The 18,626-nt window shown below is 44.1% G+C and overlaps 1 protein-coding gene across 3 annotated transcripts in view; it reads right to left on the bottom strand.

Annotated features, from left to right (window-relative positions):
• UPK1B (uroplakin 1B) overlaps nt 1–18,626 on the bottom strand; it is a 32,291-nt gene that overhangs the window by 10,273 nt on the left and 3,392 nt on the right. For 2 of the 3 annotated variants that reach the window (XM_005875325.2, XM_005875324.2), the window contains exons 2-6: nt 7,152–7,239; nt 5,742–5,942; nt 3,029–3,103; nt 2,215–2,337; nt 41–220 (exon numbers count right to left, since the gene is read on the bottom strand). In XM_005875325.2, the coding sequence (XP_005875387.1) occupies nt 41–220; nt 2,215–2,337; nt 3,029–3,103; nt 5,742–5,942; nt 7,152–7,220 (648 nt within the window). In that variant the 5' untranslated portion in view covers nt 7,221–7,239. Of the gene's footprint in view, nt 1–40; nt 221–2,214; nt 2,338–3,028; nt 3,104–5,741; nt 5,943–7,151; nt 7,240–16,987; nt 17,044–18,626 lie in introns of those variants that run through there. The other variant, XM_005875326.2, reaches the window with a different exon arrangement.

Below are 18,626 nucleotides of genomic sequence, written 5' to 3'. Positions count from 1 at the left end.
GTGGGGGGGCGGGGAGGGGGGCGAGGCGGCGGGGACTCACCTGGCTGTGATAATAACCAGGCACGCCTAGTTTGCAGGCATCCACGTTGAGAGGTTCTTTCAGCTTGTTCATGACACAGCACTGACGAGGCCAGGGATAGTCGGCATCGTTATTCTCCGTCCGGAAGGCAGACGTGTATTTCTGCCAGTCTGATGGGCCGTTCACACCACAGCAACCGTCCTGTTGGCAGATGAGAGATACAAAATGCTCTTCCATGGTCCTTATTAGGGCCATCAATGCAGCAACTGAGATTTTATGGAGAATGAAAAGATAAAAAGTGTACCATAGTTTACATTTACTACAAGTGCCTCAATGAGAGCTGAAGGTATCAAGAACTTACATTTTAGAGTTTGTAAAATATTTTTATATTTATTACTTTACTAGCCCTGAAAGGTTTTTTTTAACATTTGATAGGTCATTTAAACTCTCTAAACCTCAATTTCCTTCATTGTAAAATTGGGATAAATAAAGTACCCACCTCATAGAGCTGTCATGAGAATTAAATTAGTTAATACACTTAACATGTTTAGTACTCTGCCTGGTCCATAGTACACCCTCAATAAATACTAATACTTGAGAAATACAATACTAATATCTATATACAACAATGTGAGAGAGGCATAACTAGGCTTATATTACATATGAAAAAATTGAGAATCAGAAAATTAAAATTTCTAGTGGTGAAGAGATTATGACTAATTCTTTTTGTTTACTTTTCTATATTTTTAACATTTTTTCTGCAGTAAATATGTATTACTTTTATAATGGGAGAGAATAAACTGAAAAAATAATCTAAGCCTGTGACACACAGCTGTGCCCCTACATAGGAAAGATCTATTAACACGTAGCTAACTTCCTTACACTCTGGACAGAATTGAGGATGGAGGATAAAACACAACTCATATCACTTTCCTTTCATGTTGTAAATTCTGCTAGAATACTTCAAGGGAAGAAATGAAACCTATGGGAATCTCTCAAGTTTTACAATAAATATATTCAAGCAAACTTGATGGTAAATCAACTACCTTTAAAGCATGTCCCTTTTTGCCAGTGGATTATGGAAAATATCTTACCAAAGAAAATAGTTATCCCATATTTTGACCTGAGCATTTTGGGTAAAAATGGTTAAGTTTGAGTCAAGTGTATTTCAGACTAGATTTTAAAGAAGTTGGTAAATGGAATTTTCAAATGTGTGAACATTCACATTTTCATTTGAGGAGCTTAATTCTTGCTAACAAGAGAATGATATAAAGTGAAAAAGTGGCCAATGAATTGAAGGTCCAAAGAGGGTAAAAAACATTATTGGAGTGGGAATATTAAAATAAATGAAAGAAATTATAGAATGGAGGGTGAGAGAATTCAAAGAAGGGGTGGAGGCCATGAGGGAGCTTACTGATGACAGACTGTGAAATGTTGGTGTTGGGGTGGTGTTAGGGGTGGGGGTTTGGGAGCAGTGTGAGCGTTAGGCTATGTAGGGGATAAGAACTTATATATGTACAGCAATGGAGAGGTGGCAATATTCTGAAATACTTGGATTTTTATAACATTTGAGGTAAACTTGGATATGAGGTAGAGACAACTGGGTGATCAAGTCAAGTCATGACTCTTGGTCCTTAGCAGGCCTGGTCCATAGGAGTTGTGAGAAGGTACTGAATAAGCAAACAGACAGTGACTGCCACTGGAGTTCACTGTGAGGCAGAGGAGGCAACACTTTTCATTTTAATATAAGTGACGCCTGAGTTCTAAGAGGCAAAGTGTGCGATTAATCTAAGTTTCTTGAACATGTCATTATCCCTATCCATGCAAGCTAATCAACATCATGGCTTGAAATAAATATAGATCCAGGGATCCCTCTGAGTCATGTGTACACCTCCTGTCCCCTGCTGGTAAATAAGAGCATCAGATGCACTTGCCAACGTCAGTCCCTTTGTGAAGGAAATCCCCTTGGAGGCTGTCGTCCCCACCCTTTTACTTCACTCCCAGCCATACATACACCCGTCCCCTGCTGGTAAATAAGAGCATCAGATGCACTTGCTGACGTCAAGTCCCTTTGTGAAGGAAATCCCCTTGGAGGCTGTTGTCCCCACCCTTTGACTTCACTCCCAGCCATACATACACCCACTGGGGACTTTTCTGGGCACACAGTGGCATCTTCCCATGATCACGGGTATTACCTGGAGCATAAGCCTGTCCCAGGTTCGGGTGACTCCGTTGTTTTTCCATTGGTCATCGTTGGTTGGAGGGCTGTTGTTTTGGTACCTCTCCAGCATCTGCTTCAGGAAGAGGTTGGGTGTGAACTACAGAGGGAGGAGGCAATACGAGAGAGAGAGTTCATTGGCACACTTACCCCCAAGGAGGCAAAGTGATTTGCTCGGCCCATTGCTGGGGGCACTGAACACTGTCTCCTGGAGTAAACATTGTGCTCAGAGGCACTGACTAGGGGTAGGGGTGGGTATGAGGCTGCTCTGGGTGGCTTGGCTGAAGGCCCCATTAGGGAGAAATCCCCATCTTCAAAGAAATCCCTGGGAGACCAGGGTGGACAGGCATTGCTGGGTGGCTCAGGCCAGGGATTGGAGAAAAGAAAAGAAAGCAGGATGCTGAAATGAGAGGAAGTTTTAGATGTGGTGATTGGTGATTGTCCTATTGGGGAGCAGTGGCCATGGCACAGCGGTGAAGAGCATGGGATTACAAGCTTGGACCCTGGGAGTCACACTGTCTGGACTCAGGATTCCTGCCTTCGACTCACCAGCTGTGTAACCTCGGACAAGTTACTTTACCTTGTTAGTTCTCATTTTTTTCATCTATAATTTTCAATAGTGATAATACCCATTTCATAGGGTTATTGGGATTAAGTAAAATTATACATTTATTATTAATATGCACATTAGAGTGCCTGGTGTGGAGTAAGCTTAATACATGTTAACTATTATCTTATAATAATGATGATCTGCATGATCATTCTGCTCTGTGCTGTTGGGATTTACTCACAAAGTCGCGTTGTGTTGCTGCTGTGATACAAGATGCCACTTCAAAGCCATAGACGATAAACATCAGAATGAAATACTGAAAGGAAAGCAAAAAAAAAAAAAAAGAGTTACATTTACCTCCAAGGGAAGATTTTTTAAAACAAATAATTAAGTTTTTTCAGTATAGAGGTGGGCAAAAGTAGGTCAACAATAATAAGAAATAATACAAGGATAAACTCTTTTTCATGTACTCACAACTGTAAGCCTACTTTTGTCCACCCCTGTATAGTCATATAAATATAATCATCCCATTATTTATTTATTAAAGTTTTTTTTTTTAAATTTTACTTTTCTTGATTTCAGAGAGGAAAGGAGAGGGGGAGAAAGATAGAACCATCAATGATGCCTCCTGCACGCCCCCTCCTGGGGATTGAGCCTGAAAGGGCATGTGCCCTGACCAGGATTGAACTGTGACCATAGGTCGATGCTCAACCACGGAGCCACACTGGCCGGGCAATCATCCAATTGTTCACATAGTTATTCAACAAACCCTTGTTGATCAGCTGCTTGGAGCAAGACTTGGTGCTAATCAGCTCAATTCTTTCCTTTTCCTCAGAGAACAAATGCTCACTGAATACAGAGTTTTCTCAGTCCAGTCTCCTGCATTTCTATTTTAACTGAGAAAAACAAATACAAGAGAATGAACTGATGTGTGTACACGTGTGTGTGCGTGTTTATGTGTGTGCAGCATGCATACACACATGTTGCCCTCACACCATACTGCCTCTATTTAGGTCTGGAAAATACCTGAACAACACCTGAATCTGGGACGATGACTACTTGCGAGAGTTCTGTGTCTGCTTTCCTCAGCCCTGCACACACACTTTCAGACCTTGTGTTCTTCTGGGAAGGGTACCTCGGTCATGTTGGTGGGAGAATGCAGGGAAACCTGTTCTTCCCCTGAGCACTAGGCCCAGAGGACAGCGTTGGCTGGAGGGTAAACAGCAGGAGCACCTCGAGGCCTCATAGCAGCTTCCTCCCTGTATTAGCTGCTGTCTGGCTCTTTGTCAAGAGCTTGGCTGGCTCCTGTGAAAGAAGCTCAGGAACCCCTCGAGACTCTCTGGGAAGGAGGCACGGGGCGCAGATGTTTTCTGCGTCAGCCCCTGGTGGGCGTCCTGCTCCTTCTCTTTGGGGGCGTGGTGAAGAGTGTTCTCTCCCCGCTCAGTTCTCCTGGCCGCGTCAGGCACACGCGACTGGCCCACAGTGAGACTGAGATGCAGCTGAAGCCTGTCTCTAGGGACAGCTGTCCCTCCCCTACCTTTCCCTGCATTCCTTTCCCCACCCTCCAAAAGTGGGGGCTTTTGCCTGGAACTAACTCACACTAGGGAACCAGAGAATGTAAAAGGTCTGCATTCCCTGGGTGCCAGGACAAGGTCAGAGCACAGGAGGAGTGAACCGACAAGCATCTAAGTTGCCGGACTGGTTCCCTAAACGTGGAACTCAGGTCCGGCAGCCTTGGGGTAGGAGAGTTGTTTCAGGATGGGGCGTGGGGGGTGGACCCCATCACAGAGTGAGAAACTACTGTCTTGAGCCTGGGGGCAGAGAGTAAAGGTCTTGACCCAGTGCCCAGGGTTCTTAGATCTGCTGAATTTTGCAAAATATCTCAAATTTACTTTCTCTGTTATAGTTTTTAAAGGCAGGACAGGTGTCTTGGGGCCAAAGAGCCTCTGTAGGTGCACAGAGTCAGAGCCTCCACAGGCAGGTGGGAGCTGAGGCTGTACCCTAGGTCGTGTGCATTAGCTCTTCTGGGCTCCCTGGAAAGCAGAGGGAATGCGAAACACTGTAAGTGCAGGACAACACACAACATCATCAGCCTTGAGCTAAAAAGTGTCAGAAAAGGCTCATGTTTTCTCTGAAAAATTCATGCATATTTTGTATTTTATATGCTAATCTTAAATCTTGTATTTTGTAACCAAGTTTTAATACTAATGCTACAGACCCTTTTTTTTAATGATGTTTACTTTGAATTTATATTAGTTCACACAAACACTCCATCCATGCTTTTGTTCCGGCCCTCCGGTCCAGTTTAAGAACCCATTGTGGCCCTCGAGTCAAAAAGTTTGCCCACCCCTGCCCTAGGCCGTGTGCATTAGCTCTTCTGGGATCCCTGGGAAGCAGAGGGAATGCGAAACACTGTAAGCGCAGGACAACACACAACATCATCGGCCTTGAGCTAAAAAGTGTCAGAAAAGGCTCATGTTTTCTCTGAAAAATTCATGCATATTTTGTATTTTATATGCTAATCTTAAATCTTGTATTTTGTAACCAAGCTTTAATGCTACAGTAATATTTTAAATCTCTCATTGTGAAGAGAAAACAATCTAATTATGAAGTTCTCACTCTGTCCTTTGGCCTATGAACTCTTGGCTGTACCAGTTGGGTACATGCAGACAACAGTTGGAGAAGCACAGGTCTGGAGGGTATTCAACAGGGTCACCCCTGGGGGTCTCCCCTTTGGGTTCCCTGTACTGGAGTCTTCTGCACTTGCGATAGCAGAAGGCATCCTTGCCCCCACTGGGTCAAGCTTCACTGCAGGGAGAGTCTGCCCCTCCCTCTCCCATCCCGCCTGGCACCCTCTGCTCCCCTTACCCCACCAAAGCACTGTGCTCAGGGAAGAAGAAACAATCCATCAACATCGGTCCAGGAGACAACTGTAGAGAGAGTTAAGGTCTTACCGCCAGAAGAAGTTTCCTGCTAGACTTTACGATGCCTACGATGCCTAGCACGGACAGGCAGAAGAGGCAGATGCCAACGAACATGCCGATCCAGGCTGCCCCATAGATGTCATCATTGTCGGTGGCTTCAAGCAGTGGGTAGAGGCTGTGTTGGTCGGATACAAAGAAGATGCACTCGGCGGTCAGTGCGATGCCACACATCTGGGGGCAGAGGGACTTCTGTCAGGCTGGTGGGAGAGCAGCATTGGGAAGCGATGGAGAAGTAGGGGGTAGGGGAGAAGAAAGACGGACTCTATCCCCTGCATAGGTTTCAGCAACTGATTCAAACTCATTGTCAGGAAATCAAACAGCTCCTTCCAGCCTACTAATTGGTTGCATGCCTCCATCCACATGTTGCTCTCATTGCTATTTGGGAAAAGACCCAATTTCAGACCATTATAAAGTTTTGGGGGCATGAGCCACTCAAACAATGTCTTCTTGTATGACAATAATCTCCCACCTCCACGACAATCATCCAAATTCCCGGATTGTAATATTGTAACTGGTCCTGGTCGTATCTATCAGTGCCAGCGAACCACTGAATGTTAGAGCTGGAAAGGACCTTGGTGATTATCTTTCCCACCTTCTGAGTCACACGGAGTCAGAAGCAGGGCTGGGCCAAGAGCCAGGGGTCCTGATTCCTACCTGCTCTCCCACCACAGCATGTCCCACAGCCTGTCCCACAGCCTGGCCTCTGAGCTACTCTCACACCCCGCAGTGGCCTCTGTGTGATGAGAACAAGCAGACGCAAACATTTGCCCCCAACAGCCTTAAAAGCAGAGTCCTATGAAGTCAAATGAAGGTGAAATAGGAAAGAAACACCAGAGCGGGTGTGTGGTGGGAGTGTTTGGACGCCGACCATGATCAACGTGGCCCCTTTTACATTTCTCTGCTTTAAACTTAAGAAGGAAATATCTATTTTTTCCAACCTGTTCTTTTGATATATTACATAGCTATATACGATTATTTATAAGTTAAATCTGAGCTAGTATATTTCACTGACATATTTCTTAAATTGAAGAAAAGATGTAGGGAGCCAGTAATTATATCATTAATTTCCTTTAAACTTTCACTTTTTTAAAGATTTTTAAAAACCGAGTTTTAGAGAAAGGAAGGGAGAGAGAGAGAGAGATAGATAAAGACCAATGTGAGGAAAACATTGATAGGCTGCCTCCTGCATGCCCCCCACTGGGGATTGAGCCCATATTCCAGGCATGTGCCCCTGACCAGGAATCAAATTGGCACCCTTTTGGTGCACGGGACGACGCCCAACCGAGCCACACCAACCAGGGAAAAACTTTCACTTTTAATTGATCTAAAATCATGATTACAGAAAGAGCAGAATTGCCTGAAAAAATACTCATTACTTACACCAAAAATCACATTTCCAAAAATCAGCAGGCCCTGAAAGCAACGAATGGTGGAGTCGTCTTTGGCCATCTTCAGGATTTCCCCCAATCTGGAGACACAGTTGAGAATATTACAACTTAATAGGCACAGGTGACAAATACCACTGCAAGTTCTACAGCATGACTAAGTCACACAATGGTGTTTTGCCTTCTCATTTCAAAGCATCCAAACCAAAGTCATGAAATCACTTAGCAATGGAGGACATTTGGTTACTAAACTCAGTAATCACTGTAATTTTATAAAGAGGGAAAAAAGAATCAAGCTTGCCAAAGTCTGATTAGTACTTTCAGGAGTTCTGTAAGGTGTGGAATATACAGACTGCATACTTCTGAGTGATGAACTGAGGCCCCACAAGTCAACAAAGGCAGACCTGAGGGGGCGATGACTGGGTGGGGCTGAGGCTCACAGAGGGGCCTTGGGATGAAACCCAAAAGGTTGACCAGGGTTGACAGTTGGTTCCCAGAGGGACTATAGGCAGTTGTTAAAAACCATTATTTTCAGAATATTTTGTTATCTTCAAAAATAGTTGGCACTTGGTCTTTGGATTTACAAGCTTGTTTCTGTCTCATTTTGTTGGTTCATTTGCTTTTTAGATTCCACATAGAAGTGAAATCAGAGAACAAATTGTTGGTTGCTAAAGGGGAGGGGAGAAGGGTGGAAAAGGAAGGGGATTAAGAAGGGTACATTTCCACTTATTAAATAAGTCATGGGGATGTAATGTACAGCATAGGGAATAGAGTTGATTCTATTGTAAAAACTGTGTACGGTGAGTGGTTACTGGACTTATTGTGGTGATCACTTTGTAAAGTAGATAAAGGTTGAATCACTATGCGGTACACCTGACACTAACATAATACTGTATGTCAACTATAATTAAAAAAATAAATTCGTAAAACAGTAATTGGCAAGTAAAAAAGTACATTGTTACCTTAGAGGAGTGGGAGAGAAGAGGGACTAGCACATTTAGTTCCTTCTACATGCCACTCCACTGGGTACTGTATACACAGTCATCTAAGTCTCATAACCCATTTAGGTAGAAACAGGAAAAAGGTGAAGAGGCTCATGTTGCAGATGAGAACACTAAAGCTTTAATTCAGGTAAACTGAGTTCCTGGCATTACACAACCAGTCCGTGCAAGAGCTAGGCTGGAGGTTTTGGTCTGTGTGACTCCAGAGCTCAGGCTTGGTGCTTTGTATGGCCCTGAAGATGAGTGGGCTTCTCCCGCCCCTAGGACTCCCTGGAAGGAACACAAGGGTAAGCGTTTGGCTCTTGCCCTGGAATCACCTTGAGAAGAGCTATCCACATCTTTCAATGTTTTAGTCATTAAATTAATTAACCAATCACTTCATGCATTCATGCTTGAAATAAAATTGTATTAAATGATACAAGCTGTGTGTTGAGGTATACATAGAAATAAAATGTCAGGGAGATAGTTTTAGTCTAGGATTTTATGCTCTAGTAGGGAAGCTGAGGTATGTGTCTAAGGAGTTATAATACAGCTTGGGTTGCGACCCACAGGTTGAGAACCGCTGGTCTAAAGAGTTGTAATACCGCTAGGAAGACCCTAAGTAGAGGTCCCGAGGAGGGGAGATGTAAGCCTTGCAGAATATGTATGGTTTTTGATAAGCAGACTAGGGGTGGATGGGTGACATTCCAGGTAAAGGGAGGGTCGGGCACTAGAGCCCAGAAGAGCCAGGAGCCGGTGAGATTGCAATCTAGTCAGTTTGGCTGAAGTCTCAGTTTGTATGGAGATCAGTGGGAGACAAAGACTCAGCCCTTGCTAAATTTGAACTTCATTGTTATACTCCATTGTAAGTACTAACAACCTTCCAAGTAATCTTAAACATCTCCAAATACCTCCCCTTTCCCGTTCACCTGAGTAGCTGTGAGAGCTGAAGACTTAACATTTATGTGTTGTTGGCTCAGAATTGGGCACATAGTGGGCCCTCCCTCAATGTTTGCTGAGTAAATAGAAGAATCTGGCCCTTGTTACAAGACCCCTTGGTGTAGTTTCTGCTTAGAAATGCCATTCATTTATTTCTGCTTGGAAATGTCATTGCATGCTTACAATGCCACTCAAGCTTTCCCGAGATTGTTACACACCAGACGGAGGGAGCCCGAGGGCCCGGAAGGAGTTAATGCACAAACTGCACCGAGGGGAGCCTTACTCATGGAGCCGGGTGGGCCACATCGTAAAGCTCACCGCTGGTATGCACAGACCAGTTGGGTTACCATCTGAACTTGAGACATAAGTAAATAGACTGAAAGGTAGAAGTTCAGGCAACACACGTATAGGGAGTAAAGGGCAAGTTTCTGGAGAGGCCAAATTCAGCACCATTATCAACCACTGCTGAGTAGGCACCCATTTGCCAGGTGCAGCCCATTTGTGGTGATTAGTTGGGCCTAAAGAACAGAAAATGCACAATTTGTTCTTTCAACAAAGTGTGATTTTAAGCAACACGATTCAATGCAAACATGACCGCACACAGGGAATAAAGGGGGAAAAGGGCCGTGGAGAAAAGGAAGAAGGTCAGAGAGGGACTTTATGGTTCCAGAGAGGAGCTGGAGGGACCCTGAAAAAGGATTTGGCCCCCATGAGCCAATTATGTCCTGTAACACCCATACTTTCTCAAAGGCGATTCTGCCACACAGTTGTAAAAGGGGAGAGACAACTGGATACTCTAGGAGATTGTAAGTCAGACTCAGAGTGGAAAAATGCTGACAAGAGAGGGAGAAGAGAAGGAAAGAGATAGATAGGAGCTTGGTTTGAGTGAAAAGAAGAGTGAGTTGAGAAAATCCAGACAAGCATGTGGTAGGAAATGCCAGGAGGCATGGCTGTGGGTTGATGTCTGTAAGGCAGGAGTGGGTCGATGCACAAGATATTCTGAAGTTGCAGATCACTAGATTTTTCTCCTTTTCTGCTATGCATCCTCTTCTCCTTCCGGACCTTGGCATCAGCGGCACATAATAACTTAGAAAGTCACTCTTGCTTTTTAAAGTAACAAAATGATGCTGAAAGCTGTCATTTAACAACCACATGCTCAGCACTTATGATCATCCTCTCAACAGACCTGAGAGCTGGTATTTTTATCAAAATCTGTATTAGGTTCCTATTGCTGCTGTAACAAATTACCATGAACTTAGTGGCTTACAACGGAATATTACTCAGCCACAATGAAAGGTGAAATACTGTCATTTGCACCAGCACGGACGGACCTTGAGAATATTATGCTAAATGAAATAGGTCAGACAGAAAAAGCTAAGAACCATATGATTTCACTCAGATGTGGGATATAAAACTGAAACTCATAGACACGACAACAGTATGGTGGTTACCAGAGGGAAGGGCGGGGGGCGGGGGGGAGGTAGTAAAGGGGACCAAAAATATGGTGAAGGAAGAGGATTTGACTTTGGGTGGTGGGCACACAATGCAATCAATATATAGATCATGTATCATAGAAATGTACACTTGAAACTATATGATCTTATTAACCAATGTCACCCCAATAAGTTTAATTAAAAGAAAAAAGAGGAAGAGAGAGAGAGAGAGAGAAAGAGAGAGAGAGAGAGAGAGAGAGAGAGAAGAAAGAAAAAACAACCAACCCACCCAAATGTATTCTCTTGCGGTCCTGGAGTCAGAAGTGTGAAATGAGTCTCACTGGGTCAAAATCGAGGTGTGAGCAGACCTGCCCTACTCCTGGAAGGTCTAGGGGAGAACCTGCCTTGTTGTCATTTTGCAGATGAAGAAAAGGAGGCTTGAAGAGATCCCTTTGCTCAGCCACATTGCTAGAAAATGCAAAAGCTGCGATTCAAACCCAGGTCTGCCAGCTCCGGATCATTTCCTTAACAAGTTGCAGCTTATAAAGTCCTGTCCCACAGCAAGTACTTTCAGGAAAAAAAGAAACACCTGGTCACTTCCTGGAACAGAGAGAGCAGACACATTTCCCTGCTCAGGCGATCCAGCCTCTGCAAAGGGCAGAACCACCAACCAGGCCTCTCTTCAATCGCTTCCCCAGGATCTTGTCTCCTCAGCCCCTGACACTGCACTAATATTTGCACATTTCCCCCAAACCCACATGTTTGTTTTTCCAGGAAACCTGTCTAGATGTATATCACCACCTCCCTCCCCCCACCTCCCCGGGACTGAAATCCTTGGATGTAAAAGGTACAAATGTAGAGGTCAATGTGAGAGTCCACATTTCATGGCCTCTCCTTGGCCACCTGTGTTTAGATGTGGTTGGTGTCTAAGAAACATAAAACATTTGTCCCCCCACACAAACAGCCACAGACGTCAAGAGGGAGGGCGGTTGGGGAGCCAGGTCTAGGCTTCCGGTGGTTGGCTCACGGCTGTGGTGCTAGGCTCACGGCCGTGGTCGCATAGTGAGCACCCTGGACCCGGCCTCAGAACACTGGATCCAGACCCCAGCCTGGCCTGTCCTTCCTGTGTGACCCTGGGCAATGCCCTCAGGGTCTACTTCTGCATTTATCAAATGAGTGAAACACACGTACTTGAGGTGATTGTGACCACTAGGAAGAAAGATGAAGAAGGGGTTGGCAACACTAAAATTATTTACAAACATAAGAAGTTATGAATAATAACCAGGGGATATTTAAGAAGGGCAGGGTATTAGGTTATGGGTTTGCTTTATGCACCAGTGACCCCTGGGGCCTAGAAGGGAGGTTCTGCATAAATGGCCCCCCACCAAGGGCTCCGAGGTTGAGGTGATGCAGCACCTTCCTCCTTCCCTCTCCCCCTGCCCTGCGCTGCTCTGCTGGAGGGGCCTGGAGGCCTTCCCCAGGTGCCCCTCTTTATTTTCCATGGGAGGGTTCACAGGGTTCATCGGGGGGAAAAATCTCTTTGGGAGAGAAAAAAAAAGCTTCCCAGTTGTGCGTGGGTTGTGGCCAGAGTCAGGTACCAGGCAGCACGTCCTGTCCATATGGGAGAGGCCCTCTGTGCATTCCATCAGCATTCCTGAGCGGGTAACACCCGCCACCCAGCCTCATCCTTCTGGCTTTGGCCAGCTGATCAGAGATGAGCTTTGAGGTTCTGCCTCCTCTGGACCGGGGCTGTTTTCTCCCTGACACAGACACTCCTCAGGGAGGACCCTGTTCTGCTGCCCTTGTCCCTTCCTTCCTTTGGTATCAACCTAGGAAGGGCTTGTCCTGCGTTTCACTGCAAGAGTCTCCAAAGCAGGAGAAGGCACTGGGACCCTGTTTTATTTGCCTTTCTAGGTCCAAGGTGGCACAGTGCTTGCAACATAGTAGGCACTTGGTAAATTATTTTGTTAAATTAAAGGGCAGATAAAGTAAATTTTTAAAAATGTGTATTTGAATGGGTGAATGAATATATGCGTGCAAACTTTGCCTAGACCTTTATTGCCGAGCTGGCTAGAGTATGGTGAGGTGGGAAGGACATGGGCTTTGGGCAGACCGGAGTTTGAATCTCAACTCCACCCCTTAACCGTTAGGCTAGAGTATGGTGAGGTGGGAAGGACATGGGCTTTGGGTAGACCGGAGTTTGAATCTTAACTCCACCCCTTAACCGTTTTGTGACCTCAGGTAGTTACTCAATTTGTTGAACTTTATTTCTAAATGGACATTGTAATACTTAACTAGAAGGGTTACCATGAAAATTAAATGAGACTATATGTAAAATTCTAACACAATATTACCCGTGCAATATTAACTTTCTTTACTTTTGCCTCAGTTACTTGAAGCAGACAGACCAGAGCTAATAGACTATTGCATGGTGAAGGCACCGAAAACTAGTGGTTTAATTTTGTTTTAAGACAGAGCCATATTTCCAAAAGGAATATGATTTCAAAACGTAACTCTAATATATACAAATAGGTAAAAATCTGGCTGAAACGAGAGTAGGGAGTCTGGGCCTCACAGAGCTTCCCCTAATCAGCCCTAAACTTCCTAACCACGTGGCTAGCCCCAGAGTGCCTGGAAACCACTATTCTAGAATCAACAGAGAGGAAACATGGAGGGAAGTTACTGAGCTCAGAGGGAAGTTGCCCCTCCTTTGCCTTCCTTCTGGTTTCCCATTTTAACATAAAAAAAAAAAGTGAAGCTGGAAAACCCTGGTTGATATGTGTAAATTGATATTACATAGTCTCTGCGTCAAAGACCCCCATCGAGGGGAAAGGTCCTAGGAAAGGATCCTGGAGAAGTGGGGCAAGTGAATTTACTCCCATAGCAGAGAGGCTGGAAAGGCCTCCAGGAAGGGCTGTAGCGCTGATACCCTCAGAGGAAAGGCAACGCGATTTCTATGAAAGAAAACAATCAGGTCAGGCTAACCTCTTAGAGTTCTTTGACAGCTAATATATTTTTGTGCCTAGGCCAGACTAATGAACTTATATAGGTAAAAAAAAAAAAAAAAAGAGAGAGAGAGAGAGAAAAACTCATAAAGTTTCACATCAGTGGCTATTAAAATTTCTGAATTTATTGACCTTCTCGGAGGAGAGAGGACAGAAGGGATGGACAAATGGGGTACATATAGAACATAAACTGGTGTCCTCTGGGCCTGTAGTCATAGTGCCTTAAGAGGTTAATGATTTCTTAAGTTTTGTCTCTGCCTGCCTGACAAGGAAGTATCGAAATGAACACTATGTCAGGGTCAATTTTATTTGTCAACTTAACTAGTTGTTTGGTCACATACCAGTCTAAGTATCTGTGTGAAGATATTTTTTAAGATAGGCTTAACATTTAAGTCAGACTTTGAGTAAAGCAGATTATCCTCCATTACATGGTGAGCCTCAGCCCATCAGTCAAAGGGCTTAAGAGCAGAGACTGAGGTTTCCTGTAGAAGAGGCAATTCTTCCTCAAGATGGCAGCATAGAAACCCTGTGTGAGTTTCCAGTCTGCAGATTTCAGACTCAAGGCGGCAACATTAACTTCTTACCTGACTTTTCAGTCTGCTGGGATGCAGATTTCTGACTTGCCAGCCCCATGATCACATGAGCCAATTCCTTAAAATAAATCTCTCTCTCTGTCTCTGTCTGTCTCTTTGTCAGTTCTTCATAGAAACAGAATAGGATACATACATATCCTATTTGTTCTGTTTCTATTTGTTCTGTTTCTGTGAAGAACCTTGAATAATACACCCCCCAATTTGGGTTGACTTCTATTTTTGATAGAAGCAAACATGATCATCCTCTGATGTTTCCTGAGACAGTTTTACCCTTTCCTTCCAATTCCTACTGACAGCTCCTAACTCTGGCTCCGATGAATTCAACAGTTTCTGTTTCCATTCCACACAGTGCGTCCAGGGTGAACTTCTGAAGCAGAGGTTCTCAAATGACCCTACAGAGCACAGATGTTGCACCTACTGGGCCAACATGTTTTGAGCCCCAAACAAGTAATTGCAGTCATTTCATAATTTGGAGAAAAATTAATGATCAAAATTTGTCATTTTAAGCATTTTTCTCACAGAAATTTTTCTTAAATCTGGGTGCTTGTTACCACCTGTCTAGCTAGCACCTAGTTTATAAGTATGAATTTAGGCCAAAATGATCTACTTAATTATTTTTAACTTAATTTATCAACACTTTGTGGTGTTCAAAAAAATCGAACCTGCCCTCTAAGTGCCAGAGAATCAGTCTTGAGAGCCACTCTCCTAAAACACAGCTCTGATTTCATATCACTCCCTGCTTAAACACCCAGAAAGGCTCCCTTAGCCCCTTCATTCAAAGGAGAGCCCTGGAGAGCTCCCATTGTACCCACAGCTCTGCCACAGGACCCTTCTTACTTCCTGTCGCCAGGTGGCTCCTCTTACCAACCCATTCTCTCTTGCGGACCAATCTCTTCAAATCCAGATTTCTCCTGAATTAGAAAACGTCTTGACTTTTCAATTCTTGGAGATATAACAATGCCTTCCCTTTGCCTGCATCTAATTTATTTGTCCAGACCCAACCATTTCATTCTCCTGGGAGAGAGGTTGGCCAACCTAAGCGATAAAGCTCATGCTCCTTAGCTTGTATTCAAGACAGTACCAGTCAGACTTCAAAGGGCCTGCTGCTTGTCTTCTGCTGCCCTGAGCGCCCTGATCCTGCGTCCAGGTTGTGTTTAGGTTGTCTCTCCCTTTGGGATGATCCCTTCTCTTATTTCTGCCTATGGAACTCTTTGCCATTGTCTGAAGATCAGTTGAAAAACCTCTTCTTTCCCCAAGTACCCTTGCCCTAAGTTATCCTTTCTTCCACACCTTCCTCTCTTTGCAGCCTCTAACAGCTCTCCAGACATGTCCTGTTTGGCGGATATGTGAGTGTGGCTTTTCTCCTCTGCTAGTCTCCGCCACGGCAATCTAACCTGATACTTTAACTCTTTTCTTTACCAAAGTTTGTTTAATCAGTTATTCTGAACCCACAAAGGAATAAATTACTGTACACAAAAAAAGTCAATTTGACAAATAATTGCACTAAAGAAACAAAATTATAACCTTTCAAATTAATTGATGAGTGACTCACCTGGAAGCCAATGACTAACTCTTGGTAGTTTTTGTCTTATTCAGAAGGCACGTGATTAGGAAGAAATTAACGTGTCATTTGCCCTCGGGCATTGACTGGCCACATGCCCATTCATATCATGAAAGAATATTGGCTCTGACTGCAAATTTAGAGGCTTGGTAGTCAGCCTCCTTATTGTGCAGATGAGGAAACTAAGGTACCGAGAGAGGCAGTGACTTGCTCAAGAGCATAGAAGCGTCATTGCAGAGTCTCTAAAGCCAGGCTTATACTGGATTTGTTGCTAATCATTACCCTTTTAAAAGTATGGATAGATAACTTATTTTTATGTTTCTTTAAAATTAAGAGTAACTCCCAGTGCCCTCGCCTTGAGCTTGCCCTTTTCCCTTACAAACAAGTTAAGCCACAAGGGGAGCCACATTACAAAGCTGGAGAGAGCCTTCTACCCTTGCCCTCCTTTCAAAGAATCCTCACTCTTCACCCTAATTTCTGAAATCCCACAACTACAGAATCACTCCTTTGCTGCTCCCGATTAGAATGCAAACAGGACACATAACAGGGGCACACTGGGTCTCACCAGTCATCAATGTCAGTGCCTTATTGTGAATGCTGTTATCAGATCCCTTCCTCATGTTTCCAAAGGGAGAGAGAAGATGCCATGAGACGGAAGAGACCCAAGGAGAGGGTAGAACCTAAAAAGACACACCTTGTAACTCATGACTTGGAGCTTGGGGCTATCTCTGTGGAAAGAGACTGACTCCTGGTAATATGATGTGTCTTCCTTCCCTTTAGCCCCCAGTACATATGAGTTATTTCACACATGGGCTTTACCGAAACTTGCCTGTTATTTTAAAGCAGCACTTCCCACATATGTATTTGATTTTCTTTTTCTTTCTTTTTTTTTTTTTTTTAACCTGGCAGGGCTAGAAAGGATGCAGATGGGGTGGTGTGAATTTTTATCTTTTTAATTATTTTTTAAAAATATATTTTTATTAATTTCAGAGAGGAAGGGAGAAGGAGGAGGAGGTGGAGGAGAGAGAGAGAGAGAGAGAGAGAGAGAGAGAGAGAGAGAGAGAATGAGAGAGAATCACTGATTGGCTGCCCTCTGCACTCCCCGAATTGGGGACTGAGCCCTCAACCCGAGCATGTGCCCCATCCAGGAATCAAACTGTGACCTCCTGGTTCATGGGTCAACACTCAACTCCTGAGCCACACCGGCCCGGCAGGGATGGGGTGAATTTTTAAAGGTGGGACTGGTAGAGGACAGAGGGCATAGTAGCAGCTGTCCACTTCAGAAATGACATTGCCCCCTAGTGAACGTATGCAGCTCACCTCAAAATGTTTTCCACAGAAGGAGCAGTTCCTGGTGAAGCCAACCCTGTAGGAAACTGCCCGGTGGCCTGGCACCAAGATGCTCTATTTGAATTACTCAACATCCGGGGAGTTCTTTTGCTCTGAAGAGTAGAGGTTTTTTTCCCATGGGCTGCAGTTTTATTTCTTTTTTTTCTTCTTGTGACTTCATTCAGTTGTTATGTTATTCATATCTGTAGCGTTGATGTTTCCAGACACATCGAACAGGTCTAAAAACCATTGATTACTCACTACACAAATCCATTTTCAAAGAGTGAGTGAGACTCGCCCACCAAGAGTGAGATCATTTTTTTCCCAACTCATTACCTCTCGTCCTCACCTAAGTTTATTGGACCAAATAATACCGACCACACCTCAAACCTCAAACTCTATTTCATGCGAGAGAAATTTGGATTAACAAAAGAAAACAAAAGGAGAGGTAGGAAAGGAAGAAGCGAGAAACACAATGCGCTGTTGCCTTAGCCCGGAGTCTGAAACCCGAACGAGAGGAGACAGTGGTATGACTTAGAGGTGAGAATAAAAACGGGTGTGGAGGTTTTCTCTCAATTGTTGGTCTACTTCCATTTAGGGTGGGATGAGTCCCTGGGAATGATGAAAAGAGGAGCTTGTTCCAGGGCCAGGACATCCACAGGTCACAGCACCCTTCCTTTTTCTTCTTTAAAACTCTAAACCTGCTCTGACCAGAATGGTACCTAGCAGCAACAAGTAGCTATTAAAATTCAAAGGATTTCAAGAAATAAGAATTCAGGTCTTTAGTTGTGCTAGCCACCTCTCATGTGCTCAGTGGTGGTGAGACAAAAGTGGGTTCATAGTTGTGAGTACACACAACACAAGAGTTTATTCTTGTATTAGTATTTATTCATTATTGTATTATTTTCCATACAAACAACTGTGAGCCCACTTTTGCCCCACCCTGTATATTTAGGACCTGTAGATTCTCGTGGATCAACTAATTATTGAAGAATAAAAATGACATTGCATAGATAAAGCAAATGTGTTGACTTCTTTACGGACACATTCATTAAACAGAATTGTTTGCAGAGAAGAAACCCAAGTAAATTATTTCATAAACCTTGTTCCGAGTTGGCAGAACCAAATGATTTCTGACAAGGAGACCAGAAAACTTGGTCTCTGCTAGGCTAAGGACTGATTATTCAGAACATGAGCAGTTTCCTGACATTTTCTTTTACTCTTCTGACTCCATGAGGAAACTGGGGGTCCACCAAGGTGTCTGTCTGAGCTTTAATCAGGACATACCGGTTCTCCCAGGGTTCTTGGATTTTCCTTGGTCTTTCTGTGAGGAAATCTGAGGTTGAAATCAGGGTGGAGGGAGAACAGCCCCAGAAGAAGTTTAATCTTAGTTCTGAGCACTGGGCAATACCAAAGGGTTCCAGAAAGCAATTTGTATAGTTGAAAGTAAAGGGAACAGAACAGTCACAATGCTCTAAATTACAAAAAAAGGGGGAGGGGGGGGGATACAGGAAATTAACTCCTCTCCTCCCCTTCCAGACTGCTGGCTGCCCTCCTGAGAGAGCAGCCGGGTCACTGAGAGCCCAGCTGCCTTCCCTGCAGAGTGAAGTTATTTTACTCACGGTGCCCT

The sequence above is a fragment of the Myotis brandtii genome, unplaced genomic scaffold, assembly GCF_000412655.1.
Source record: "Myotis brandtii unplaced genomic scaffold, ASM41265v1 scaffold46, whole genome shotgun sequence".
Classification (NCBI taxonomy): domain Eukaryota; kingdom Metazoa; phylum Chordata; class Mammalia; order Chiroptera; family Vespertilionidae; genus Myotis; species Myotis brandtii.
This window is presented reverse-complemented; position numbering and strand designations above follow the sequence as displayed.